At 47.0% G+C, this 27,666-nt stretch overlaps 1 protein-coding gene across 1 annotated transcript in view; it reads right to left on the minus strand.

The window, feature by feature from the left end:
* Positions 1 to 27,666, minus strand: part of Sema5a (semaphorin 5A) — a 357,050-nt gene that overhangs the window by 98,160 nt on the left and 231,224 nt on the right. The window contains exons 10-11 of the mRNA XM_033758913.1: positions 24,911 to 25,046; positions 18,854 to 19,015 (exon numbers count right to left, since the gene is read on the minus strand). Of these exons, the coding sequence (XP_033614804.1) occupies positions 18,854 to 19,015; positions 24,911 to 25,046 (298 nt within the window). The remainder of the gene's footprint in view (positions 1 to 18,853; positions 19,016 to 24,910; positions 25,047 to 27,666) is intronic.

Here is a 27,666-nt window from a genome sequence, read left to right on the forward strand (position 1 = left end):
AGCTTGGTTCCTAAATCTTACGGACACAGAAAATACAGAGGGATGCCGTGAAGAGGACATTCCAGGAGCTGCCCCTGGGTCTCCAATTCAAGAGGTTTGCCAACGGCCTGGGGAGCAGCACCACTCCTAAGCATACTAGGTGAACTTTGCATAGTCTATGTTGATCACCGAACTGGTAATCAGGGGCTGTTGATGTCCGTCAAGGTTATCAAGGAAGGCAGCAGTGAGGAAAGAGGCAGGTGAGCTTTGTGACATGGTGACTAGTTCTGAAAACCCCTGAGCCCTAGGAGATCCAGTATGTGATGTATTTGGTGATCTCTGTATCACTAGAAGCACTTTCTGGGCTTTAGCATCACTGTTATGTTGAGAGGAAAGAAGATGCCAGAGCAAGTACCCTCCCTCATCCGGGGCACTCTTTACTCTGTATGTTAGACCTTCTGAAGTCCAGCACAGGCCTGTGGGTGGGGTGAGAACAGCCACTGGTGACAGGGACTGGTGCTACATCTCCTCTCCTAATGCAACCGAAAAAACTCGGTGTAGTAGTCTGACTTTCTGACAAATTCCGAAACTGAGTTTGCATCATTTCCTAAAGTTACCAAGCCCGGAAGAGATGAGGGACAGTAGGTGACTGAAATAGACCTCAATGGTGTAGACATATACACAGTAAGTGCCCCCAGGCCATGCTGGCCCCTTCTTTTAGATTCTTTTATAGTTCCTGTCAATTTCATTCCTCTTCTGCACTTCCAAGGCCTTGGCCAATGTCTGATGACTTCCACTCGGCACAGATTCACATGCAATGGCTTCATGTTCTGTCCATCAATGATTCATTCCCTTTGCCCACACTGTGAACGCCTTAAAGTCAGTCCAAGCAGAGAAGTCTTGGCATTCTGATATGCACCACAGTGACAATCACTCATGGCAACAGACTGTATACTTGGAATTTTCCCAGAGGGTAGAAGTTAAATGTCCTCATCTCCTGGCCTCTACCTCAAAAGAAAGAAAGGACAATAGTACACCACCAAGTGAAGGACACATTAATCAGCTCGACTGCGCGATCATTTCACCATGTATCTGTAAATTATCAGGTTGTACAATTTCAAGATTTGCAAGTATTTGTTTTGTTTGTTTTTGCAGTTCTGGGAATCAGACCCAGGGCTTTGTGCAGGCCAGGCAAATACTCTATTAATGAGCTACACTCTCAGCCCAACGTATACAGTTTTAATTTGGAAAAACATCCGTAAGGAGCATCTCCTAAGTTTCGTATGCATCCTGAACCTCCACAGTAAATAACGTGCACTCTCTCCATCAAACCTTATTAACCTGCTTGTTTACTGACATGAAAAACACTGTTCAAAGAACGGATGACTCCCATGACATGTAAACATGCTGAGGTATCATCCCACTGTTTAATATTTATTACCTGTTCCCCCACCCCAGGAAGAAAACTACATAAGGTGCGTGGCATGCAAACTGCACACCTGCCAGGCGGGGCTTGGTCACCTGACCTCATTCTGCTGTTTTTAGTCTGTCCCTGCACACAGGAAACCAGGCACTGTCAAAGGCTTCCCCCTCCTCTCTGCCTGGCAGGAGCAGGCCCCTGGTGTGTGGAGAAGGTGGGCACGACCTCTGATCTGGATCGTTGCACTTCTCCTAGTTTCCCTACCCTTTAGGGCTAAGACAGCTGTTTGAGGAGGAAGGGTGCCCAGGCTGCTCAGCTTGCAAGACCAGTATGATGATGACGATGGTGCCCTTCCTGCAACTCCAGACTCAGAACTGCAAACCATTTGCCTTCTACACAAATGCAAACTCATTCCTTGTTCATATACTGAGAACTCATCCAAGTCATGCTTCTTGTTTAGCTCTTGCTAAAAATATGAACTTCTGACAATGTTCTGATGTTGGGACCCTGGATTTAACGCGCCCTGATTTCCTAGATGTGACAGCAAACTTTTCCTGGACAAAGTCCTTTTCACCTGCTGGCATCCCGTCCGGGAGATGTAAATCAAAGTGTCAGAAAATCAAAGTGTCCTTTCACAAGTCAGGAATCATAATGCCTACCCTTTTGAAGCTTAAGTCTGAATAGAGCCTGGCCTTCCTGAGAGGTTTTAGAAGCCTCAGTGTCCTGCTGCGTCCCAACTCAAGCCTGGTGGGCGAGAGGCAGTTAGGTGGGGCAGGCATGGGAGGGATCAGGCAGGGGCTCCACAAACTAAGGCAATGCAGATGGGGCCTTGCTCCTGAACACAGAGGAAGAAATGCTGGGGCAGATTTGGAGAGAGAATGGCAGAGGGACATCCTGTACCTCTGAACTGACCTCGAAGCACCAGCAGGCATTCACTGGGCAGGGGATGGTAGCGAGGGCACGTGAGGGAGGAACTGAACCTTGACCACAGAGGAGGAACTGTGGGTGGGGTGTGGAAGATCCAGGGTCCCTTAGAACAGCAGCGCCTGCAGCTAAGGAACTAGCTCAGTTCACCTGTGCTTCACAGGATCACACTCAGGACAAGTAGAATAATGCTGAGCCGTGCAAATACTGCAGGAAGAAATTCAAAATAAAGCCACGACATTGGCAATTCAAATTCATCAGCTCCATGGCCTCCTGATATGAACCTATAACAAACACAGACCTATGCCACACAACAATGTTCTGGCGAATATCAGACTGTGTATACAACTGTGGTCTCCATGATTATAATGGGGCTGAAAAAGGCCTCTTGCTTGGTATTTTTCCTGTACCTTTGCTATGTTTGTACGCACAAATATTCACCATTATGTTACAGTTGTGGACAGCCATGGTCGATGCTCTCCTTAACAGGGATTTGGGAAGCAGCCTGGTTCTAACACAAGTTTACATTCTCCTACCTTGACGGCCATGGCTAGGGGTCCAGTTAGACAGTAGGAAACAAAGGAGCACGGGGTGAGGGGTTGGTGCATATAGACAGGAAACCAGAGGAGAAAGCACCTGCCAAGGATGGAGGAGATAAGGAGGGCAGTTGTCTTAGGACATAGGACAAGGCACAGATGCTAGAGCAAAGGACTGACCACTGCTCACAGGAGAAGCTGTCAAAGAGCAGGAAAAAACCAGAACCCACACAGGACAAAGGCAGCCAGCCCTGAGCCTGGGCCCATGAACCTCTCAGGCTTTGTGCTCCAGGCCAGGAAGGACCCTGGGCACCGCAGACAGGCATCCGAGGGACTCCAGCAGGGAAAGTCAAGGTCCTGAAAACGGAGGCCACAGGCATTGGCACTCAGCAGTTCCATGAAACACAGCCAGCTTTTACCCAAACTCTGCAGACACAAATCCATGCTGCCGAGGACAGTAAAATGCCAACGGTGTGTATCCAAGGTGATTTCAAATGAACAAAATATTTACAGTTCAACTCAAAGAGCAGCAACTCATCAGGAATTCTTTTTTTTTAGCGATCTAATTCACCAAGGACCAACTGAGGCATCTGTCATTGGAACTACTTTTTCACATCAAGTTAGTCTTCTGTTCCTAAGGGCAAGGTCCGGTTTTTAAAATCAACTGAATGTTCTTATTACTGAAAACCTAAACTAAGCCCATATACTAACAATGAAGATCACTTTCAATACTAAATGCAATAATTTCCTTTCCAAAACCCCATAGATATATTCGGTATTCAGATAATTACTGGCTTTTTAATCACTGTCACAGATATATGAAAATCAAGGTTAACAGAAACCTATAATGGTTTTGCTGCTTAAAACCAGGTTCTATTGAGCTTAAATAAACACCACTTCAAGGGACTTTATCCACAATCAATTCTCAAAATTGTAGCCTCTCATGCTCACAGTGCTTGATACATATTTGCCGGTTAACAGAAGAAATTTTTCTTGAAGAAGTTTCCTTTTCCCTTCTCTTAACTCAATTTTAACTCTCCAAATGAAACTGTTATGTATCTGACCAGTTTCATGATTTCACTCAGCTGAAGTGCAGGAGTTAGCATAAAAAGAGGCAACAAGAACTCTCTTCTGAACATTATTTTAATATTAAGCTGCTTTGAGAATTTCAAGCACAGTTAAGGTTTTGCAGTCTCCTGAAAGGGAAAAAGGGAGTGCTAATCACCTGCTTGCTCAGAAAGTTAATTAATTTGCAATACACTCTCTTAAATGGCAAAACAAAATCCAACAATTCCTGTTTCTGACTTTCTAGTCGGGTTTAGTTAATATAATGATTGTGGCACTGGTAAAGCTTGGGAGGGGGATGGATGGACACAGGGACAGGTGACTCACTGCTTCCCATCAGTCCACCCACTCGGAACGTATTTAGCACAGGGCACAACATGCAGAACAGGGAAAGAAAAGTTTTGTTCTTTAAATATTTTTCTTTGGTCTATAAGAATCGCTGATTCTGCAATGACGATTCGGGGGGTGTCTTTTGCCCATTAAAGCTGTTATAACAAAACGGCCCTGGCTGGTGTGTAACATTTCTTTCTCATGGCCTGTAGACCGGGAAGTCCAAGACCAAGGTGCAGGCAATCATGGTGCTCGCATAGGCGGCACCTTTTTTGGGTCCACCCATGATGGAGGAGAGGAGGATCTCTCTGTGGTTTCTTTGGCGAGGACACTGATTCCTTTCGGGAGGGTCTGCCCATGTCCCCAGTCCCTTCCCAAGAGCCCCGCCCCGAAGGCCCTTCCAAATGGGGACTGGATTTCCCGGTACAGGTGCGGAGTGCACACAAACACGCAGGCCGCCATAGGGAGGAGGTTGGGCGGCGGCGGCCTGGCTTAGTCTTCAGAAGGCCTCTCTGATAAATGTCACGTCCTCAGCTGCTCCAAGGAAATGCTCATTTATCTGATGGATAAGTCAGACAGGATCCTGTAGGGACAGCATTTGCCTCTAGCGACAGGGCTGGAAATATTCCCTGCTTAACAGGAGACTCCTGTGCCTTTTTAATAGGAGCCTCCACAGTGCCTTTTAGAAAATACAATTCTGTTTAAAAACCATAAAATAATGCATGTGAGAAACATAATTTTGGCCATCTGGATGTTTCAAAAAGGACAGAAGGATAAAAATATCATAAAACAATAAACAATTGGACAGCTTTCTACCTCACTCTGGGTTTATCCTGCTTTTTGGAACAAGGAGGTTGCAATTCTGATGCGGACGCCTCTGTGAATGACCGGTCCTCTCTTGACTCATCCAGCCCAGGTTTGTCCTGAGCTGGGCACCATCAGTACCTGCACTTGCTGTTGAATTGCTCTCCCAAATCAGCTCTTGGCAGACACCTCAGTGCCTGTGCCAGCGAACGCTGGGGAGCGCCTGTGCCCACTGATGGGCTCCCGACACTCACAACTCCATCTCCTCTTTTTCCTGGCCCTGCCACATCTCTTCCTGTTAGTTTTCAAGGGGTCCCTCACCCCTCACCTCCTCAGCTAAGAGTTACTTGAAAATAAGTGATGGGGTGTTTTTTTCTCCATCACTGCGCTGCGTTAAGAGCTTCTGGAGGAAACAGACCACCCTGGTCAGGGACACCTCCCTCCGCACTGCCTCGGTCTACTCTTCCCAAGGGTACCACTGTGTGCTTCAGAATTTAACTACATGAAGGCCAAGGTCTAGGCATGCTGAGGAGTAGTTGGCATCACTGCCCACAGGGGCCACATACACAAGTGAGCAAGGTTGGCAGGACCTGCTCAAAACTGAAACAGCAGACATTCCACACAAGGGCATGCAACATCCTGCAGAGAGTGTGGCTGCTATGATTAGACAGGGTTCCACTGTGCACCAAGGAAGAGAGTCCAGGAAACTCAGCTCCTCTGGAGACTGCTGGACTGCAAGGGGTGAAAGCTCTGCTGTGATCTGAGAGGAGAATCAGAGCGGAGTTCTCTCTCTGGTGTGTGGGTGTGTGTATTCAATTTGCTAACACATCATAACAGAATCAAATTATTCCAGATTTTATGGTGTACTGAAGAATTTTGTCTTCTGATTTAACAGCTTAGAAACTGTGGCAAGTCAGCTGATAGCAATTTCACGAGTTATTTTAACGTCCACCAGCAAGTGAAGGTGTGGTGGAGTTCTAACCTACTGTCCCTTCCCACTCTCAAAGGAATGAACAGACCTCACCTGGGCCCTGTGTGTTCAGAGAGGTTCACTTTAAACCTAAGAAGTGGATCATCTTCCTGGAGGAACCCTTAATTGCCCTCCGTGCTCCTGGGATAAATGGGTGTAGGGGAGGCAGCACTCTCTGGAGGGAGGACACAGCCCACCACCTGTTTATTTGAAGGATTCGCCCAACAGCATGCGCTTGTCCTTCCACTAAGGAAACAGCCACAGGACATAGAAAGGTGAGGACGAGAGAGACGGAGGCAGGTGGAACGGCAGAGGCAGCAACAGTTGTTAAATTTAATGCTGATATGTAGGGATTCTGTTGGTTCACTTGGTTTTACTTACTGGTGGAGTCACACATTAAATACTGTAAAATAAATGGCATTTTTCTTTTGTCCTCTTCTACTGTCTAGAGCTTTTATTTATTTAATTATTTGTTTGTTTGTTTATTTATTTATTTTTTCATTGCAGACATTTGTTCATGGAGCTCTGGGAAGAGTAGACAACAACTTCACTTGCCACAAGCTCTTTACCAAACAACACAATTAGATATGCAGCTCAGTCTGGAGGAATGTTGGCTTTTTTCAATATGAGGAGCCCTAATGACTGCAGTAGTAGCTGTCTCCCCCCAGGGAAGCATTTTACAGTTGATCTCAAGCTTTCAAAACTGAAATGTACTTGGGGCATGGGATTTAGCTCAGTGGTTCCACTGCCTGCCTCAAAAGCACAAGGTCTCGAGTTTGATCTCTGGTGGGGGGGGCAGTTAAGGTTGAAGTGTACACTCTAAAGATTTTGGAAGGTGTTGTCTATAGGGCTGGAGGCATCCAAGAGACCAGTAGTCCAGCAGAGAGTCAGACTGTCCTTCAGAAAAACAAAAATGCAGAGACGGATACTCAGTGATGGCTTGGCAGAAACATAAACTACTGAAATACACCTCATTACTTGGAGTACCCAAAGATCTTCTCACCACCCCAAAGAACCCATTTCAAATTGAACAGAAAGGGGACACAGGGATTATGGTAATGATCTTGTGTCCCACAGCAATCGAAGGATCCAGCAGCAACAATCACATACATCAACTTGGAGTAGCCAGAGCAGCAGAGATTGGAAATGATCCACTCCAGTAGCTGGATTTAATCCCTCCCTATTCAGGCAAGCACACAGCCTTGTGAAATCTGGAAGTTCCAGGCAGTTATAGTCTGTTAACATCACTTTGAAACCTCATTACCCCCTACAGAAGTGAGTTCGTGGTGCAGTGTACAAAGAAGGCCCAGAACTAAAAAAATAAAATCAAGGGGACTCATTTGCAGAGCTCCTCTAATCACAGCTCGTAGATGAAACTGTGGGAAACAGTGGAAACTGACTGTCCCCGCCTACTGAGGTTTTTTCAGGGGTGAGCTGTGTCCCTGAAATGCCTCACCTGAGCATGTGGAGGGCCTCATTCAGGGGGAACGGTGCTTGTATTATGTATTTCCTGATATTGGTTCCTTGCCTGTCCCTTTACTGACAACTGACACACTCATCTTCGCTCTAAAGTCACTGTCTTACTTACTTTTCTTGTTGCTGAGACAAAATACCCAACACCCAAAGTTAAAGAAGGGAAGATTTATTTCAACTTACAGTTTGTACAAGTTTCAGTTCAGCTGGCTCCAAGGGTGGCACAGCAGAAGGGCATGACAGAGGAGAAACAGTCCCTGTCAGAGCAGGCAGGCAGTGGCAAGCCACACCGGTGAGCCTGCCTTTCCCTTTTATTCCATCCAGGCTACAAATCCTTTGGGGGGTGCCACCCACACTCATGATGGGGCTTCTGTCTTCAGAAAAACCATTCAGCCACACCCAGAATATGCTAATTCCAATCACTGGACGAATTTAGTAGCATGCCCTTAATCCCAGTGTCACACACCCTAGATCTGGCCAGCTCCAAAACACCCTACCTAAGAGCACATGAGGCTTTGGGGGGATGCCTAGATATAAGCCTCATGGTGAGTTCCAACAGAATCTCTATGCAAAAGGGGCCCTAAGATCTGCTAAGATTCAACTTCAATTTGTTGCCCCTGAGCATCTTTGGGCACTGGGCTCTCTTTGGGTTTTAGGCCTGAGCCTTCCAGTAGGTGGCCACATGGAGTCTTCCTCTGCCTCACAGGCCACAAAGGATTATTTTGAGATCCAGCTGAACTATGCTGTTAGAATTACTGAGCACAAGAACAATGGGTAAGTCCACAGTGGACCACAAGTCAAATTTAAACAGCCAGTAAATGGGCTGTGTTCAGTTTCTGAGCACTCAATTGTTAAACAATAATCAGTATAACTTTAGTTCCACATCTGGCATCCACAAATATTTCAGGAGAACATATATGAAATTTCAATCTACATGACAGTAAATCAGGCAAATTGAAATTTGAAGGTGACTTCATCCAAAAGGACAAATCGTCTCACAGTGACACATTTATTGTACTAAATAAATTTCTTCTAACATTTTAGTTGATAAATACTCATTATGGAGAAGAAAGGAAAAGAAAACAAAGCACTTGGAAACTTACTATTCAAGCGTAAACACTGGGACAATCTCCTGTGTTGAATCTTGGTTTTAAAAAATTTCTTACCATACTCTCTAATCACAGGAAATTCTTTCAGTTACATTGTTTTCACAATCATATTGGACTAGAGTGACCCCCCAAAGTGGAAACAAATATGGATAAAATTCCCTCAAGATATGCCAACATTTTGCAGGGAAAGGAATAGCTAAAAGGTGCTGGGAATAATTTTAGGATTTTCTTCCACAGGACATATGGTCCAGATGAAAATGGAAAGGCTTTAATGGGAGGTCTTCATTACCTATTAAGACTTGTCACCTCAAGATCAGCCAGAAGAGTGTTTTCATATTCACTTGCAAATTCCTCACCAAATTAACAGTCATTTGGGTCTTTCCATTCCTGAATTATCCAAAATAAAAACACCTGCTCAAATTTCTTAAGCATGTGACTAAGTTATAGACTTCAGTCACTGGTGATCTATCTTTGACCTGACTTAGAAATTTTCATCTAGAAAGAATTTCAGTGATCCTCTGTAGAAGCAGAGATTTGCGCTTATCCAAACAAGAAAACCTGGGGCACAGGATGAATATTTGTTAAAACCTCCTTGGATCTATGATGTCATCATCTTGCACAGAGATAATAACACCGCCAACCAGACTTCCGTGTTAGTTAGAGGAAAGCACATCTGGGAACAAGAATCTATTGTGCGTAATTCCATCAACAGCCACTAAGCCTAAAGGAGTGATATAACAAATCATTATCCAACAGAATCTTCATGAAAGGAGGTAAGGAGAAACGATTCTATTTTGTTGTTGCTATTGTTCAAAGATTGCAATATTTACTACCTGGGGCCACTTCAACCAATACTGATCATGTGAAACAGGAAAGAGGAAGACAGTCTACTTTGGGTGGGTCTAAAACAAAGAGAGAAACAGAGGGAGAGAATGAGAATGAATGGGGAAGAAGTCAGTAAAGTCACAACTGCAAGAGGGACAGCAGATGACGGCATCCACATCCTATTTAGATAATCACCACTTAAGAGTACAGAACTTCACATTATTTTATGGTTATGAAACAAGGCTTAAGCTCCTAAAGTTATTCAGAAAACCAGTTTTAAAACAAAATACATTAATATACAGGAACTACATTTAAAGTTGCTACATTTAATGAAGCAAAACAATGAGCTGTTTGTGTAACACTTTAAGAGGTCTGGCATATATGCACTGCTTTCAACAGCAGCCTTTTCACATCCATGGGGCCTGACATGGACTAAGACGAAAAAAATAATTCTGTTCATTGAGTTCAGGGCACTGAGCAGTGCTGGGGACGGAAGGTCGGAGGGCACTTTCACTGTGGCTGTACGACCAGACACAAAGCAGGATCGTTAGCACATGTGCTTTAGTGTCCTTGCACTATGATCGGCTGGCTCCGAGGCAGGGATGGCAAAGGGGCCGGAGGAACACCACGGCGTGCACAAGGCAGCAAGAGCAACAGGAGCCCACAGTTCATGTCAGCAGGAGGCAGAAACAGCAAAAGAATCAAGGGAGTTGGAGAGTGTCTTTCTGCTCCTTTTATCTTATTTGGATCACAGGAATTAGGGTGGTGCCAAACCAATTATCGACGTGTAGTGATTTAGTAATCACGCACCTTAATCCCAACATTACCCAAGCCAGGTTCACCCAAACATGACGGCATGAGGCTCTGGCGGGACACCTAGACCCAAATTATAACAGGCTACTTTTTACAGTTTGGTGGGGTTAAAGTGGTGGAGATTCATTTTTTTTCAGTTTCAGAGCTGCAAGGATGAAATGAATGTGTGCCCAGATCTGTGTTCCCTAAGCCCGCACAGCATCCTTCCTCGTCTCCTCCTGGCTGTCCCGTGCTGCCGTCCCTTGGCTTGCACACTTGCTGCCCCATCTCTGTCTGCGCTACCCCCTGGCCTTCTTCGGGGTACATCTCCCTTCCTCATAAGGGCGCTGCTGTCCTGGATTAGGGGCCGCTCTACTCCACTGCAGTGTGACCTCCTCTGGGCTCAAGCATGTCTTCACGTATCTCCAGGTAAGGCCACAAGTCCAGGTGCCTTGGGATTAGGAGCTGCAGCTTTGGGGGTCAGTTTAACTCGTAACATTATGTAACAGAATTTCTCCTTCTTTGCTATGATTGTTACAATTACTCTATCAACTAAAATTAATTAACGTATTAAATAAAGGCTCACATTAAAAGTCCCCTCCTCAACCTATGGGAACTCTTACATAAATAAACATACCTAGAAGAAGCATGAACTAGGATGAAGTTACAATATTTTGGAGGGAGAGCAGGGTTTAGAGTGATAGTAAGAAATCTTTCTATATTTCTCCTGTGTTAATAGTTATTCATGATCCTTGAGTACAGCAAATTGCTTTTCTTCACAGAGAGAATTCTTAGGAGCAGCAGCAGTAGTGATAAACACCTTTCTTTATTTCTGGTACTCAGAGTGATCTCCATCACTGGGTCTCTCAAGACTTGTGCTCCTCAGTCAAAGGGGAGATTGGGCCCTGTCTTTGCTGGGCAGCTAGACCTGCTGTCTTTACAAAGGAAGCCAGAGGACCTGACGACAGGAGCTAGAAGAAACCACGGACAGCATTAAAGGCAGGACAGAGGTTTCCACATCTGTGGAGCTTACAGGCAAGCATTACCACTTGCAGTGGAGATTTCTAGCATTGCTTGTTATACAACATTGCTTGTTGGTTTTTAATGTGCAAGTTCATTTTGGAAGTCATACTGTTTCCTTGCAGTAATAATGATTAGTGTAAGTAACAATAAAAAAGCCATGGATTGCATGTAAAATATATTTGGACAGAAAGAGAGGGAGGGATGGGCAAGGCCACTGCTTATATTTCCTCCACTGTACTCGCAGCAGAGCCAAGTAGGAGACTCACGGAAACTCTGGGCCCAACTGCACCGAGGCATTACCTCTGTCTTCCCTGAGCTTCCAAGGACCCAGCCCCTCCTGCACCTCAGACCCGGGTGTGAGGACTCCCCTCCTGGATCCTCATTTTCTTCTCACTTGGTTTTACATTTTATGAAAGCCAGATGCACAGGCTCTCACCTCAACTGAGACACCAAGGTCAGCAGTCTCCACAGCCACCCTATGAAAGTATAATTTCACGTCTTATCTCTCACCTCTGCAAAATCAGTGGACACCATGGATCCAAGTCATTTCCTGGGGAAACTCACCTCACTGCTTTTCTCGGGCGGCAGCTCCCTGCACCTATCCCTCTTCCCTCCTGCACACCCTCTCTGGACACTCCAGTGCTAATTTCCCTGGAAGGAATCTGCCTCAGGGCCAAGCCCTGCTTGCCCTGACTTCTCTGCCCAGGCTCTCAGTCTGCATCCTAGAGGACCAGGGATGGGACTGAAAGCAACAAGCTCTTCTGCAGTGTCCCGAGAAGGATGTGACACAGAGTAGGCAGAGGCCAGGGCTGGGAGGAAGAGAGGAAACACTCACAGCTGTGCTTCCCCAGGACGTCCTCTGGAGACAGTGCTCCTCTCCATGCTCTGTCGGCCTCCACCTGCTCTGTGTCCCTACCTGGCTGCTGAGCGCACCTCTGCAGGGGGTTCTTCACACAGGCCTCCATGTCCTGACCTCTGTCGCCTCCTCAGCCCCTCAGCTCATCTCAAGTCCCACACGCAATGCACCTGTTTCCCTCTTCCACGCATGCCTTCCAAATACTGCAACTTGCACCTCCCTTGTCTCTCTTCCTGCTTTACTTTCTCCTCCTAACGCTTAGTGCCGCTGCTTGCTCCGTGGCTCGCCTCTCCCTCTAGACTTTGGCGGAGTCTTTCCATTCTGTCTGGGGCTTGATCTTCTCTGGAGGACTTTGACATAAAGACTCCACTTGCTCCCTTCTAGGAAAGGGTTTTTGGGTAAGGATCCATTGGCCAAATCAAAAGTCTCAGGAGTCTTTCTGGGTCGTACCCATTCCTTCACCATAAATGCCTCCAAAACATGCTGCCGATGCCACTTTCTCCCCAGGGATCTAACGTGGAGCAGTCCTCCAGGGTGCTTCCTTATTGTCCCACAAAGACTTCACATGGTTTTCTATTGTTCTTTCATCCTTGAAACTGTAACACTACAGATACTGTGCAGAGCAGGGAAAAATATGAATCTGTGTTCCCCCCGGTGCTAGTTTTTACCTTCTTGGGCATGGCATTGTCTTAGTTAAGAATGGGTGTTGTGGTCACAGCACCACAGCTGCTCTGCTAACCCCGCTGGCCAGGGCATGCCTCCCGGATACTGTGACCGAAGTAACGCTGACAACAGGCCAGACTTCATTATTCTGTTCAGGACAAAAATATCCACGATGCCTACTTATTTTTACATAATCTGCTAATACTGCAGCAAAACAGAAGTGAGAGTACAGAAAAAAAATATACCCCATGTTTTATTCTATTTCTGTACTTGCTATTACCTGAATTCATTCTCCAGAAATTACAGCCAGTAATCTTTGAAAAGATGAAATATCTCATGTTGCTCGCTTTTGGGGAGGGGGGTTTACTGCGGACTGAACTTTGGACCTTGCGCTTGTGAGGCAGGTGGCAGAACCACTGAGCTAAATCCCCAGCTCCTTTGATCCTTTTTTTTTTTTTTAATATTTTAATGATGATGATGATGATAAGGAGGACGCTAGGATCCAAATCCAGGCCTGCAGACATGAGACTGAGGCATGTATTACCTAGCGTCTCTGTGAGTGCAGCCAGGCCCTCTGCAGGGCCGAGTGAGTTCCAGCCACTACCCCGAGGCTGCCGGCCGAGAAGACAGAGTGTGGAAAGAGCCGCACTGCTGGAGGTGCAATCTCAGGCTGTCAGTGAGGGAAAAGGCAAGCAGAGCAGGCAGGGATGGGAATTCACACTCCTTGATTTGTCACCCTGGAGCTGTTGCTCCAGGCCCTGCCACAGGGAGGGATCTAATATGCTCAGGAACATGCAGATCAGATTGTTGCCTTGGACAGTGCACTGGTGGGAAGAGGGGACTGGGAGGTACCGGTGGGGGCTCTTTCCCCAGCCCCTGCAATTCTGAGTTCCAGGTCCCACACCCAGCAGTGCATGTCTCAGCCAAGCCCAGACCTGGCAGGATGGGCCAGGGCCTCCTGGCCACCAGCCAGTCAGCACGGAGGTGTATCATCATCCTGTGCAGGTGGCAGCTGAGGCAGGACAGACATCTGAGGCCTGGGATGGAGCGAAGTTAAGGGACTGAGGAGGCTCCACGAAGTGCGCCATGAGCAGCCCTTCTCAGGGACGCTTCTGTCCACACTCTGCTCATCATAGCTGAGCACCTACTCCGTGTCATCTCCTAACCAGCACCTTCATCCTTCCTAACCAGGTATTAAACAACTCTGAGGCCATCACCTGTCTCTTTCCGGGACGTCCTTCTTCCTGATGTTTTGTTCTGATTTTCTTCCTCTGCTTGCTAAGATTCAAGGCTTTCTGTTTATAAAGTAAGAATCACCAGTGCTGTATCACTAAATTTGCTGTTTATCTTTATTCTTGAAAGAAAGTTTAGTCACAAATAAAACTCCCGGTCAGGCTTCATTTTCCTCTCATTTTACAATATATTGTTGCACTTGAAAGCTGGTACTGAGTGTTGCCCTGGGGTTTTTTTTTTTTTCTTTTTTTGATTCTTATCCAAATCTGTTAGGCTAAATTTAGCGACTAATTAGCTTTATTTAATTCTTGCTAAAAGATGCATGGTAATAATGTGGCCTGAGATTTTCATTATTTTAGAGGCTTCTTTCTTGTTTTGCTTATTGTTGGCTGAGTATAACGTTCTAAATCATGTCTGCTGTTCCTCAGGACACTGTAGACCATGTTTTACTACTGAGGAGAATTCCAAGACCACTGGATTTTTCCACTTCCACGAATTTGCCCCCAAATGTTCATCTAATTCTTTATCATTGGAATTTGAACAATCTACCTGGCTACAACTACTGTGCATTTATTATGAATTAATATTGCTGGACCACGGTGTGCACTGAGTCTGTAGACTGCATTCCTCCTTTACTTCTAGGGGATTTTCTGTAAATATGCCTGTAGGGTAATCTGCCATCTCCCCAGGTAGAGGGTCACTGGTTCAAAGATACCAACTGTCCTGACGTCGCCTTAATTTTGTGGGCCTTCCTATCTAGAATCCTTTTATTTATTGCTACATTTGTCACTATGACCATTACAAACACTTACTCTGCTAACCTTTAGCACAACGTCTGTTCCCATGACGTTTCTGATTCATGATTACCTCTACAAGAGTTTCGATTTCTATGCATCTTTTTACCTCTGTGAACTTCCTTTTCATCTCACCTTGCATCTTTTGTCATTTCAGCTGTGTTACTTATTTTACGTGTAATCTCTTTTTGATTTAAAAAAAGTATGTCGTGGCAAGAGCACATCTGCTCCCTCTGTGAAGTATTCTACTCTTTCTATTTCTCTAGGAAATGACCACAGCGGGGCTCCCCTCGCATTAACCTTTAGATATCACTGACAATAAAATGAACCAACCCCTTCGATGGATGGCTATGGTGGATGCTACCCCGTTTTCACGCACTCGAGCCACACAGAAGTAGGAGGATGTATGCTCATCCGCACACCCGGATTCCCAGCCCTGAGTTAGCAAACTGTTCCCTGAGTAAGTCAGGAAGAACTCGGGCTTCTTGGTCACTGGTGATCCGAGCCACCCTTGCTCTCTCAGGGGCGTGGGTTATCAGTCCCGGAAGAGGACAGCAAAGGACACTGCCCCTGGAGGACTCCTGCGTGCATGCTCAATGCCAGCTCCCACATCCACAGAGAGAGAAATCCTTGCTCTGCCTTGATGTAAACCAAGTGCAGTAAGTCACCAGTAAGAGAACAGACAAACATCAGTTTTGTGAATCTGGAATGTCAAAATCTGTAATAATTGTCATCCTTGTCTGAAATCATACAACACTTTGCAGGTTTTAGTTTACCCAAAGACCTGCCTTTTTAGATACTCTTTCTCATATTCTGCTTTTCCATTTCAGTTCTCTGGATGTTAAAAAGAAACGACAATGTGCAGATCATCAAAATGATATCTATTAAAACTAACTTTTAGTCCAAGTCAAAATTTGGAAAAGAAGATATTTCCCTCCAAACATATTAAGCAATGATGTAAGGGTTAAATGGAAACATCCACAAGATAGTGAGAACATGAAGTCTGTAATTTATTGTGGTTTTAAAGCTCAGATTGTCCATCTAGCTAGAGAAGTGTGCACGCAGCTTCTGGGAGAGCTCTCTTTTGGAGCTTGAGGAGCTGCTGATGATTTGGAGCAGGCCCTTCTAGAGGACTCCTTTCCATTTTTTTTTTTTTCTGCTGGTAGCACCTTTTCACCCACTGCAAACCCCTCCTCCCTCAGACTTTAACAAGAGAGTTTCTGCAAAAGAGTTTTATCTATGGCCTCTGTGCTGATTAGCTCAGCCTCAGATTCAAATAATTTTATCTCAATGTACACAGCAGTTCAAGTCAAGCACATACACTACTCGGACAGGTAGATTAAAATGAAAACCAATTATTAGGTTAGCAGGAAGATGAAGTAAGTCTCAGTAGGATTCTTTTGGCAAGTGACACACAGTGTGTATCAAGATCACAACCAGACCTGTACACCTGGAGTCAGGATCACGAAGACTAGAACCCGCAGCCTTGGACCGGAGTCCTCAGCTACGCGCTCTCACTAGAAGTCCCATCGTGGAGACAGCCTGGCTTTGGCTCCAGATCTGTGTGATAAAGCAAATTTCACACTAATGCCCTGGTTTCCCCGTACATGTAAGTCACATTTACATTATACTGTCGTCTGTCAACGGTATGACGATCACACTGTGACTGAAAACCCGTGTACATAGCTTGATGAAAAACATTTTGCTGATAAAAGTACTAGCAATCATCGAAGCTCTCAGGAAAAATGGACCAACCACAGATTTGGTGATTGGAACACAGGGGGATTGGAACAAACCTTCAGGGTATAAAAAGTGCAGTGTCCATGAAACTCAATGAGGGGAAGGGCAGTGAAAGGAACTGAAGGGTGCAAAGTGAGGAAGTAACGAAATGTGCCTGCTGTGTGTGTTGGGAGGGCAGGGCTGGGAGCACAGCCCCATCAGTAGACCATCCGAGCAGACTTCTCCAAGTAAGTTCCTAGAAGCTGAGCTAAGACACGACACACATTGTCTACTAGTTCATTTATAATTAATCGAAGTTGCTCTTTTTTGACTTGATTCTGTTCAAACATACTGTTTCTAAAAAAGACCTTCAAGCATTTAACCACTGGGAGTGTTTTAAATTGTGTTCCTCTCCCACCCCACTCTAGTTGACTGATTGGAGCCCTGACACCAATGCAATGGCGTTAGGAAGTGGTGCCTTTTGCAGGTGTTGGGGTCATGAGGGTGAAACTGTCACATGAAGAGAATGAAGACCAAGACTCTCCATGACCCCATGAGGGTGTAAGCGGGCAGCACCTTCGAGTCGGAAAGGGTATCCGAAGGGCACCTTCCTGTTGGGCCCCAGCCACCAGACCCTGAGGACTAAACTTCCCTTGTTTAAGTCCCTGATCCGTAGTGTTCATTTACAGCAATGAGTAGAGAGGGAGGAACTCAGCAAAATGTCACTAGAAATCCTCAGAGGTCACCATGGGTCATCCTGGGCACGAGGGAAGCCAGTACTGTTGACCTGTGCCCTCGGGTGGGGAAAGGGCAGATGATGGGGCCGGGCCTCATGCCGCTCACATGGGCCTGGGCAGTGCCAGTGCATCACCTCAGCACCCTACCCGGGGCTCTGATGAGGACTTCAGCTCCCCCTTCCAAGGAGATGATCCTATTCTGTGTGGCATTAACCTGAACACTGATGATAAAAAAACACAAAACCCTACAAGAGCAAAGGTCCAGTTCATTCCTTTTAGTACCTAACACACCTCAGGCATTAAGAGTAAAAGCAACAGAAAAAGCGACACAGTGCAGCCTGGTTAGGAAGACAGTGCATTGGTAACTAAAACAAACAAAATCCCTTACTGACCTCCGCACCCTCCAGGCAGCTCCTCAACCCTTGCTCCTCTGCAAAGAGCTGCTCCAGCTGAGGTTGCGTGGGACCCCTCTCATGCTCCTCCCCTCCTCCTGCTCCCCCATAGGCAGGACTAAGGCACAGCTGTGGCCTCCATCTGCCTACCCAGCGATCACATCGGTCCTCATCTTACTTGGCTCTCAGCAGCTCTGTCCACAGCTGCCCAGACACCAGACTCACAGCCTGTGCCACATCCCTCGGGCATGCAGGGCTGGCTGGCCCCTCTGCTGCCGGCCATGCTCAGCTCAAAGATGATTTCCTGGCCATGGTAGGCCCCGAGTGACCGAGCCCAGCAGCCTCCCTGGCACTGCCTCGCCTGCATCAGCTCACCACCAGTGCTTTACTGCCAACGCACTTTACACTGGATGGCTCAGCACCGCTCTGTCACTTTAGAATGTGACCTACAGGAGAGCAGGCCAGCACCAGGCTGCCCAGCATCATGCCCAATGCTTCCAATGAACTCAACACACCGTGAAAGCTAAATAAATCTTACTGACTCCACGAGTGAAAGATAGCTACTGATGAATGTATCATTAGAAACTGACAAGATCTCTCAAGGGGAGTTGTATTACTCACAACAACGTAATGGTGTTTTGGGGAAAGTGCCAATTACACAGAAGAGTGTGGAGGAACAGATTCTGCAGGGCGGCTGCCCCACCTGGCACACGGAGGCAGAGCTGGGCACAGCCTGGAGGCCGGGTGGGGCCCCGAGCTGCTGAGCACCTCACGAGATGGAGCGTGCCTCGTGCACTCTAATTGCTTTGGAATTGAGGAGGACTGGTTGTTGCTTAGATTTTGAGAAGCCGCTGCTTACAATGGCTGCGAAATATCGTGCTATTTATGCCCCAAAATATATTCTTTGGATGCTCTCATATACCATATATGGGAATAGTTTGCTATGAGCACTGTTTTCCAAACAACCAGAAATCACCAAGCATATTTCACCTCTCAACATCCTCTAACAAAGTGGTCCACTGTCTTAAACTATCCAAATTGGACTGGTCTTGCCAAGTAAAGACTTATTTTATGAACAGCTAAAGAGCAATGGTTAAGAGAGGAGGCGTTCTTTTATCAATTAAAACTAGGACTAATATTTCACAAAAAGAGAATGAAGATTCCCCCCGCCAAAAACAAGTACTGAAAATGACAAGCAGAAGAAAGCACTGTGGGTTCTGCTGCTTGATAAAAGCGAGGCCCAAAGCTTGAGGCTGAAAGGCCATGGTTAGCATTGAGAGTGAAAGGAGTGTGCATCAGGATGAACTTCTGAGCGTCCTGCAGGTTCCTCTCTGTGAGGTTCACGTACAGGCCCTGGTCCACAGTGCCACACTGCAAGGGGAGACAAGAATATTAGTGGAAGCAGCCTGACAGCCACATCCTTCATGGCCACCATGGCTGGAGAGTGACTTGGACAGTGAACAAGCCACGGCCGCACGAGTAAAGATGTGAAAAGGCTCCCTTCTCCCCAGGACATTCTCATCCTTGGTGTCCTTGCTGTTACAGATGCGAGCTCATCCTGTTTGGGGGATGCTTCCACTGCACCGTGAGTGAACTGATCAGAAGTTTTAAAATAGAAAATAGAAGTAGAGGCCAATTATAATTTGAGCAGATAAGAAGAAACTCTTGTCATGTTCTGCGTAAACAGGTACTATTACACCTCAGCTCACTCGTGTGCCCATATTGAAAACGCAGCACAGGAGCATCTATAGATTTATTGGTTTTCTCATTATAGCAGTGGGTTTCTTAACAAACATAGATTCCATCTCAGTCACATTCCCATCACAAATGCAAAACACCCACAATTTAAAATATTTATTTCGGTTCATAGTTTATATGTAGTCAGCTAGTATCAAGGAAGATGTGGTACAGCAGAGGGTACAGGGTAGTGCAGCTGCTTACACGACGGTGATGGAAAGCAGACAGGGGAGGGAGGAGGGAGACACTCAGCCAGGTCATGCCCCGGGGGGCCCTGCTCTACCCAGCCCTCACCTAACAACACACTAGGCCACTCAACTCATGCATGGATGAATCTGACGGGCCAGGACCCGCATGATCCGAGAATCTTGCAAAACCTGACTCTGGACACAGGAGACCTCTGGGGACATTCCAGATCTAAACCATAACAGATCACTTGCAGCAGAATTATGTTTTAATCTGTAAACAATGTGATGCGATTCACAATTACTGAGGAAGTACTATTGCGCTCTGCTTGTATTATGCTTGTGTTCCAAGACGGGAGGAATTTGAAAACTTGCTCACAGTCTTGGAATCTATGTGATGACTCAGTAAATCTGCCATTGGACATGGAGATAAGTAGACAAAGACAGGGAGGAGAGGAGGAAGGAGGAAAGGATATAAAGGAAGAAAGGAGAAACAAGGAAGAAGGAAGGAAGAGACAATCTGTAGATGGAGGAAATATGAAACTGCATTCGAGACATGCAGGGGAAAAATCAGGCCTGGAAATAGCTGAGAATTAAATTCTGAGCCGTGTCAGTGCAAGGCTGGCAAGTGCTATGTGTGATGGTTTCCAGCAAGGACAAAGTACAAGGAGGTGTAAGGTAAGAAAGCACCGCATTCCTGGAACCTAGCACAGAATCAGAAAATTACCACCACTGTTTCATATTTCTCTTATAAATGTTAAATCCTGATACAAATAGTTCCTGACACACAGCAGAACTTCATGTAAGTAGGTTTGATGGAAACGAACTTGGGGGCCTATGCCACCTGCAACTAGGATTTACAACATGTCATCTCCAATACCGGGTTTTATTAGAGGTGAAAGGTGCAGCAGTGTAAGGTGGAAATTACTTTTTTGAAGTAGATTATATTTTTGCAGCATTTGATAAGATGCCCGATGAGCCACAAACTGACGGGCCAATTGGAGAATTAGCCCCGCCGCTAAACGGATCTCATTAATTTGGTCCAATGCTCATTTTGTATCCCCCTCTTGTAGGTGCTGCACGAAAGGGCTGTGGGAGTTCAGGTGAGGGCTCAGTCCTGCAAGTGGTGGCCTGAGTAGCCTCAGGTGTGTCCTGGCTCCCGGCTCCTGCACTCCACTTGGGGAGACCTTGCCTCTCAGACCCTGACTCTGCAACCAAAAAGCAGCAGGAAAACCCAGACTCCACGCACTCACAGCTCAGCACCGATGTGAGGGCAACTGAGATACTCAGCAGAGAGCAGGCATAAAGCCCTTGTAAATGCCCAGCAGGTTGTGTGTCTGGCTCCAAGAAGCCATTGAACCAGAGGTGGGTAATAAGTGCTTCTGTCTGGAAGCAGGTCAGTGTACCATGCATGGTTCACAGCAGCCAGAGGGAAATGAGCGAGTAAAGAAAGGAGCAGAGGAATCAATTTGTGAATACCGAATGAATGGTTCCATTTGCAGGATGGGGAGGGCTGTGCCAGAAGATTGTATATCTTTATAGTATTTAATAATAATGCTTGGAGCATTTGCCTGTCAGTGACAAAGAGCTCCACTGAGCTTGGTCTCTGCATGTGTGAGTCCTATAGCTGAAGCTGTCCTTGTTTTTGTGGCTTACTCTTCCCCAAGCTGATGGTCATAGCTCAGGCACAGGGAGCAGCTAGCTGTCTACACACTGGGTGAGGTGCACGAGTGTGCGTGCACGAGCGCGTGCACACACACACACACACACACACACACACACAGTGCTCTGTATGCATGGAGTTAAAAAATAAATAAAAACCAGAAGCTGAGATCTAAAGACAAAGACTTCTCACTGTCTTTGGGGACCCAGAAATGTAGGAAGCCTGGGGCTAACGAGAGATGGGGCCTCCTCCAGGTGGGCTCACTGTGAACACCCGGTCATCTATCTCTAGACCCTTGTCTTGTTTAAGTCAGTGGCCTGCGGTGTCAAGAACTGCGCTGGCAGAGTTCTCTGTGACTTCCTGGTGTCCCACCTGAGGGCTCTGTTTCCGATATTTTGAAAGCTACTATTTGTATGCACAGAATGTGTTTCTGGGACCATAGGCCATTCACCAAGATCCCTAACAGCTAGGCTATAAATTCTCCAGCTCTGCCTTACACACTAGTCTCCCTGCTGTCTGCGTCTGTACTGTGAGGCACCCTGGGGACTCTGTAAGAGAGGAAAACAGTAAGAGAGAAAGCGCAGCCTTTGCCCTCGTGTGGCCACTGCCCACCACGGTTACTGTGTCAACAGTGCCATGAGTACAAAGGTCAGTATTTCTACACAGTTTTAAAGAATGTGATAAACTCTTGCCTCTTGCCTTTCTTTTCTGATTTGTTTAAGACAGAATGTCCATCCTTGTCCCAGCACACCAATGCTTGTTGTCCAGGCCCACAGTCACCTCCCCTAGTCTTAATACTGCACAGTTCCACAGCACCTTGGTCTCCAACCGCCTCACTGTTCCACATCTGGCTACGGGCAGGAGCTGTGTATCCCAGGTCCTAACGTATGCAGAGAGGCTCTGCCCACCTCATTTAATTAGCCACTTCCTCACTGCTGATCAGAGGAACCACACTGCAGAGAAGATGTGGGGCTGTCACCCCACCACTGTGCCACAGTCTGGGGGCTGACTGTCATTGTCTCAATGGGTGACGATTTTTCTGTGCAGCTCAGGATTTGGATGACTGTGGAGCCACCACCTCTATCGGGGCAGACATCTTCCAGGGAGGCTTCTACACTACAACTAAGGAAGGTAAAATGTAGCTTTTGCTGTTACTGTTCTCAACTGAGCTTTCTCTGTTAAATTTTGAAATATGATGTACCCTCTGTATTAATCCTTCTTCTTCCTGACCTGCTTGCTAATAATTAGCCACAATTATTATATAAATGTTGTGTAAAACTCCAAGTGTCAGCAGGAGGAACAAGAACAAAAATATCTAACAGCTCTCAGTGTTGGTTACTGCCAACATCAGGACTTTTACACCTGCCTGGTAGAGGACTCTTAGCTACCAAGCGAACTCCTGCTCTTTGCCTGCCTCCAGTTTTCATGGACATCAGTCTGGACAACTATGCTGCTGTAACGATCAAAGACATACATCAATAGAAAGAAAACAGGAGGAGTTGCACAAAGAATCACCATGGTCTGTGACTTTGGTTCCATGCAAATTTGGGACTCTACCCAGCCAAAGAAGACAAGATTAGCAGAGCACATTTCCGGCCTGAAATGGGGCACTTTTCTGCATGCTTCGTTCATGATGCCCCATGCACCTACTCCCATCTCATAGAGAGTAAGCACTTCAGCGTGACACTGGCATTATAAAACCAGACACCAGTGGCCTTAGGAAATGAGAGGATTTGCTGTGTGCTGCAAATGTATCCAAATGAAAGGGCTAAAAGTTACCCACTGCCCGAAGGTGGTAAAGGATTAGAAAGTCTAGTAAGCCACTCGTTCCTGGTGAAGACTTTTGCAATAGAAACACTATGGAAAGTACACTATAAAGATAACAAGTGTCTTTGCTAATTTTTCAACCTTCAAAGTTTTAAAAGGACTTTTTAAAAAAAGTAATGATCTCTTTTATGGTCTATTTTCTCCTCCATATACATTTACTATCCAACATGTATATGAGTATGCACCTTGGGAAGACACCAAACAGATGGTCTCTCTGAGTCACCTTTATCAAATATGACACAGTAAATATCACACATTGATCGGTATCACCCAGGTTTATTCTTAAGACAGTCCCATGCTCTTGTATTCCCCCTTCCACATTGTCTTGATAAGAACATGAGGTGAAGATGATAAGTAACTTGTGCAGAGAAAGCCGTGAGCGATGAAGATGACATGGATATTAGTCACTTGTTCTCAATCCCATGTGCTCTCAAAGACTCAAGGACAAACACAAACAAAAAAATGAAAAAAATTATAAGCAAACACTACTTTCCAGAATCCAAGTAAAGCGTCGAGTGATTGAACATTTTCATCCTCCCAAAGGTTTAGGCTTCGGATGATCAGGCAGCCGGAACTTGAAGGACAAGTCCTGACGCTGAGTAATGACGGCCACCGTCAGTCATTTAGTTGGAACAGGCTGGGATCTGAGGGTGGAGGCTGGGATTCCAGATGGGCCACTCCTCAGCTGTGGTCCTGGCTTCTCTGCCCTGTGGGTCCGTGTTGTTCTCTGTGTGTGGTGACGTCTTTCTCAGCATGGCACTGCGTCCAGCATGCGAGATGCTGACCCGAAGCACCCAGCTCAGGCTTGGACCTTGGGACGGCTAACCTAGATGCCCGAAATGATGACCGTCTCAGCAGGGCTGATGTGTAAGGAAGCAGGTGACCATGGACTACACTTTTGTGCCCTCCCGCATTCACGTAGGAAGCCCTGTCCCTCAGCTTGACTCCGTGTGGGCACAGACTCTCCAAGGAAGTAACTAATGTTCAGTGAGATCGTAAGGGTGGTGCTGCAACTCGGTGGAACTGGTGGCCTCACAGAAGAGGACAACACAGGACAGATGTCTCCACCCTCCACAGAATGGCACAATGGGAAGATGGCCACCTGCCAACGAGGAACACAGCCATCCCCAGAGAATGACCCTGCTCTCAGCTTGGTCTTAAACTTCCAGCCTCCAGAGCTGTGAGAAAATAAATAAATGGCCTTTAAAAAAAAAAAATCCAATCTTTGTTAGCTTGTTATAGCAGCCCAAGTAGACTAAAACACCTGCCAAATGACCAAAGGCGTAGATCCCTTTGTCTCTTGAGTCTCAGCTTCTTCTGATCACTGGGAGGTGAGGGAACTCACAAATCCTGGGACAGCGTGGACATCCAGGAATTTTGTGACGGACGAAGGACTTTCAGCCTCCGTTTCTCTGCCCCCTGTTGTTACTACCACATCCATTCCCCCACCAAGAAATCCTGCCAACCTTGCCAATTAGAGCTCTGACCCCGTCTGTGTGTCTCCATCGCCCCATAACCTGGGCCCCATTCACCAGAGTCATTCACTAGCGATCAGAGCTCTGGGGACTCAGAGTCCCACACCATTAGTACTAACTGAAGCATAGACAGTTAATCCGCAGCAGAAGGCTGGCCGTTTTCAGCCTGGCATCACAACTGACAAAAGGCCCTTTTGTGGTCCTGGCGCCACAGTGTACAAAGTTCCCCACCTGCTGACAGGAGCCAAGCTGAGTGCAGGGCTGACCTGGAGGGACAGGGACAGCAGTGCTGCTCTGAGCGTGTACCCCAGGTTCACTGCCCAGCGCATCAGTCCCACGTTCTGCATTGTCCCCAGGGTGCCCCCGCCCCCCAAATTACCTGGAAGTTGGGGTTGGGGTTCGGATATGGCAGCCAGGCTGAGCGAGAGTTCTCCTGGAACTTGAAGGGCCCATTGAAGGCTTGCGAGATGGCACTCAGGTTGAAGACACACACAGCCGAGGCGGCAATGCTGTTGCTGGGAGCAGAGGAGAGAAAAGAGAGGTCGGTCAGAGAGCCCAGCAGTGACCCCGGCCACCAGCCACAGGGGTGGCAGAGGACACCTGAGTAGCTCCAGACACCTGGGGACCCAGGGTCCCCAGGGGAGGTCCTTGGAATGGTGCATGGAGCTGGCCTGCGGGTTCTTTGTGGAGAGAAATACACAGCAAGGGAGGGAAACAAGGGCAGTGTGCAGTGATGACTCTCGTCACGCCGCCAGCCTGGATCAGTCCTCTCAGCCACTAGACAGCAATGGACTACATGCGCTGCAGGCTCGCCTGCCTTTTAAATTCTGGAAGAAAGACCTTCTCTAGCGGACAGAACCACCAGCCCTGCCGGCTCTGCTCCTCTCCTCCACTTAGCAGGTTAATCAGCTAGAAGTGGGGTAAGCATTTTGTCTCTTAAATCTCCAAATATTTTTGGAAAAGAACCCAAGTGTGGTGGTGCTTGCCTGTAATCCCAGCACTTGGGATGCTGAGACAGGAGGACTGCCATAAGCTTGAGGCCAGCCTGGGGTACATAGTGATTTCAAGGTCAGCCTGGACTCTGTAGTGAGACCCTGTCTCAAAAAACAACAAAAATATATGAATATATATATATATTTTTTTAATTTAAAGAGGATTGTAAATTCAAGGGGTCAAAACATTGACTGGAAATCTTGAAGCTTTAAATTAGAATTCAAGCTTTGCAGAGAAAACTGAAAATGGGAGACTCTAGAAGGTCAGTACCCTTCAACAAAGCCTGGAAACAGAAACATATTCTGGATAAATTTGCATTTAACCTCAGCTGTGGTTCTTAAGGGAAAATGGAAATAAGAGTATGTATGTTTTTCCCATAATAATGCTCTGAGACAATAAATAGGTCTCCTTATAGCGACTGTTTTTCTTGTCAAAGGAAACACCACCAAGACTTTGGAAGTGGAACACTTAGCTGTTTGTTTGGGCATGAATAGGTACAAGACACCTTCAAGGGGCTTCAGTAACCCCGGTCCATGAAAGCTTCATCGGGGAGAGCCCCCAGATAAAGAATGTGGCGGCTTGGGGAAGGCGACTGTGGGCCACATTCGGGGAGCAGCACCTGAACTCCATGTAGAGCCCTAAGACCACGGTCTTCCTGCTTTGTGAGAGGTGGGCGAGAAGTGGACGGTATTAAAACCACAGGGAAGTGTGGACAGGCTCTGATGCGGGTCCTCCTGGGGCGCTGCACAGGGGCAAGGCCAGTCCTGACGACCACGTGCGGGACAGTGCCGGCAGACACCAAACGTCGCTGTGTGCGTGCGTTTACTTCTCTTCACTATCCTCAGAGAAGAAGAGGAAAGAGACTTTGAACTTGTGACCGGGCTTTGGTAGGACAGGAAGACACCTGTGCTGGATGGAGAAGGCAAGAAGCAGGCTGGGTTCCACGTGGGGGCGGCAGTGACAGCTTGGAGGGCGGCCACGGATTTCTCACCCAGGCCTCAGACCCCGGGAGGAGCCTAACTTCCTGGATGGGCAAAGAGCAGCACGGAGCAGGGCCTGGGCCAATGCCATAGCGATCCGGAGGCGGAGCCAGGCTTTGTGATGCTTTTCCCCGGAGTCCTGCTTCTTCCTGGTAACAGAAACCCCCTCTCGCTGGTAGAGGCACAATTCTGATCTTTCCATTGACCGGCTCTGATTGGCGTCAGCCCAGCTACTCCCCAGAGGTCCTAGTGGCTACTGGGCTTAGCACCTCTCACTGGGGCTGAGGGAAGACATGTTTTTACGGGTGTATGGGGAACTGAGATAGATGGATAGGTAGATAATCTTGATCATTTCCAATCCCTTCCTCCTCTCTCTTCCTCTGCGGATCCTCTTCCCCATGTCCAAGAAGTCTGCCTCACTCTTTAGTACAATCTCTCTTTTGTTTTATGCTTTAATTCACTTATGTTTTGGGGTTCTCATATGAAAGAAACCAGGCAATATTTAACTTCCTGTGTCCCACTTGTCTCACTTAATATTACAGTCTCAAGATCCATCCAGTTTCCTACAAAGGCTGGGGATGTGTCCTTCTTTATGGCCAAATAGTACTCCACTATATACCTGCATCACATTTCCTTTGCCCATTCCCTGTTGATGGGTGGCTCACTTGCTTTCCTATATTAGCTATTGGAAACTGCACTCCTGTAAACACAGGTATGCGTGGATCTCTTTGAAGCTTGCTCCCAAAATGTGCTAAGAGAGCATCATTGGTGCCCCCACACCCACGCAAGCACTGCCCCTTTGCCTTTAACTGTGCTTTGTGCTGGGAGCGGGAGCACCTATGCTCCGCCTCGCCCTCCTTGGCCCTGAACCTTGCTCTCCCTCTGGGATGGGCCTGGCTGCAGGAAGTGCCTGCCACCTTCTCTGCGAGGGCCCGACCTGGTCCAGAGTGCCGTGACCTTGGGAGCAGGCTCAAAGCTGGCTCAGCATGAGTAAGCCCAGGTGGCTGACAGTCCTCCAGCCCTGTCCTCCAACCTGGCCTTCAGAGGTAAGCACAAGTCTTCGATCCCTGTGCTGTTTTATTTCTTCACTGTTACAATCCAGGTGGATCAAAAGGCCTTAGGGACCTACCGGTGAGCCCCGCAGTTGGGATATTAAACTTTG

Source organism: Fukomys damarensis, unplaced genomic scaffold, assembly GCF_012274545.1.
Source record: "Fukomys damarensis isolate Sample0158 unplaced genomic scaffold, DMR_v1.0_HiC HiC_scaffold_1, whole genome shotgun sequence".
NCBI lineage: Eukaryota > Metazoa > Chordata > Mammalia > Rodentia > Bathyergidae > Fukomys > Fukomys damarensis.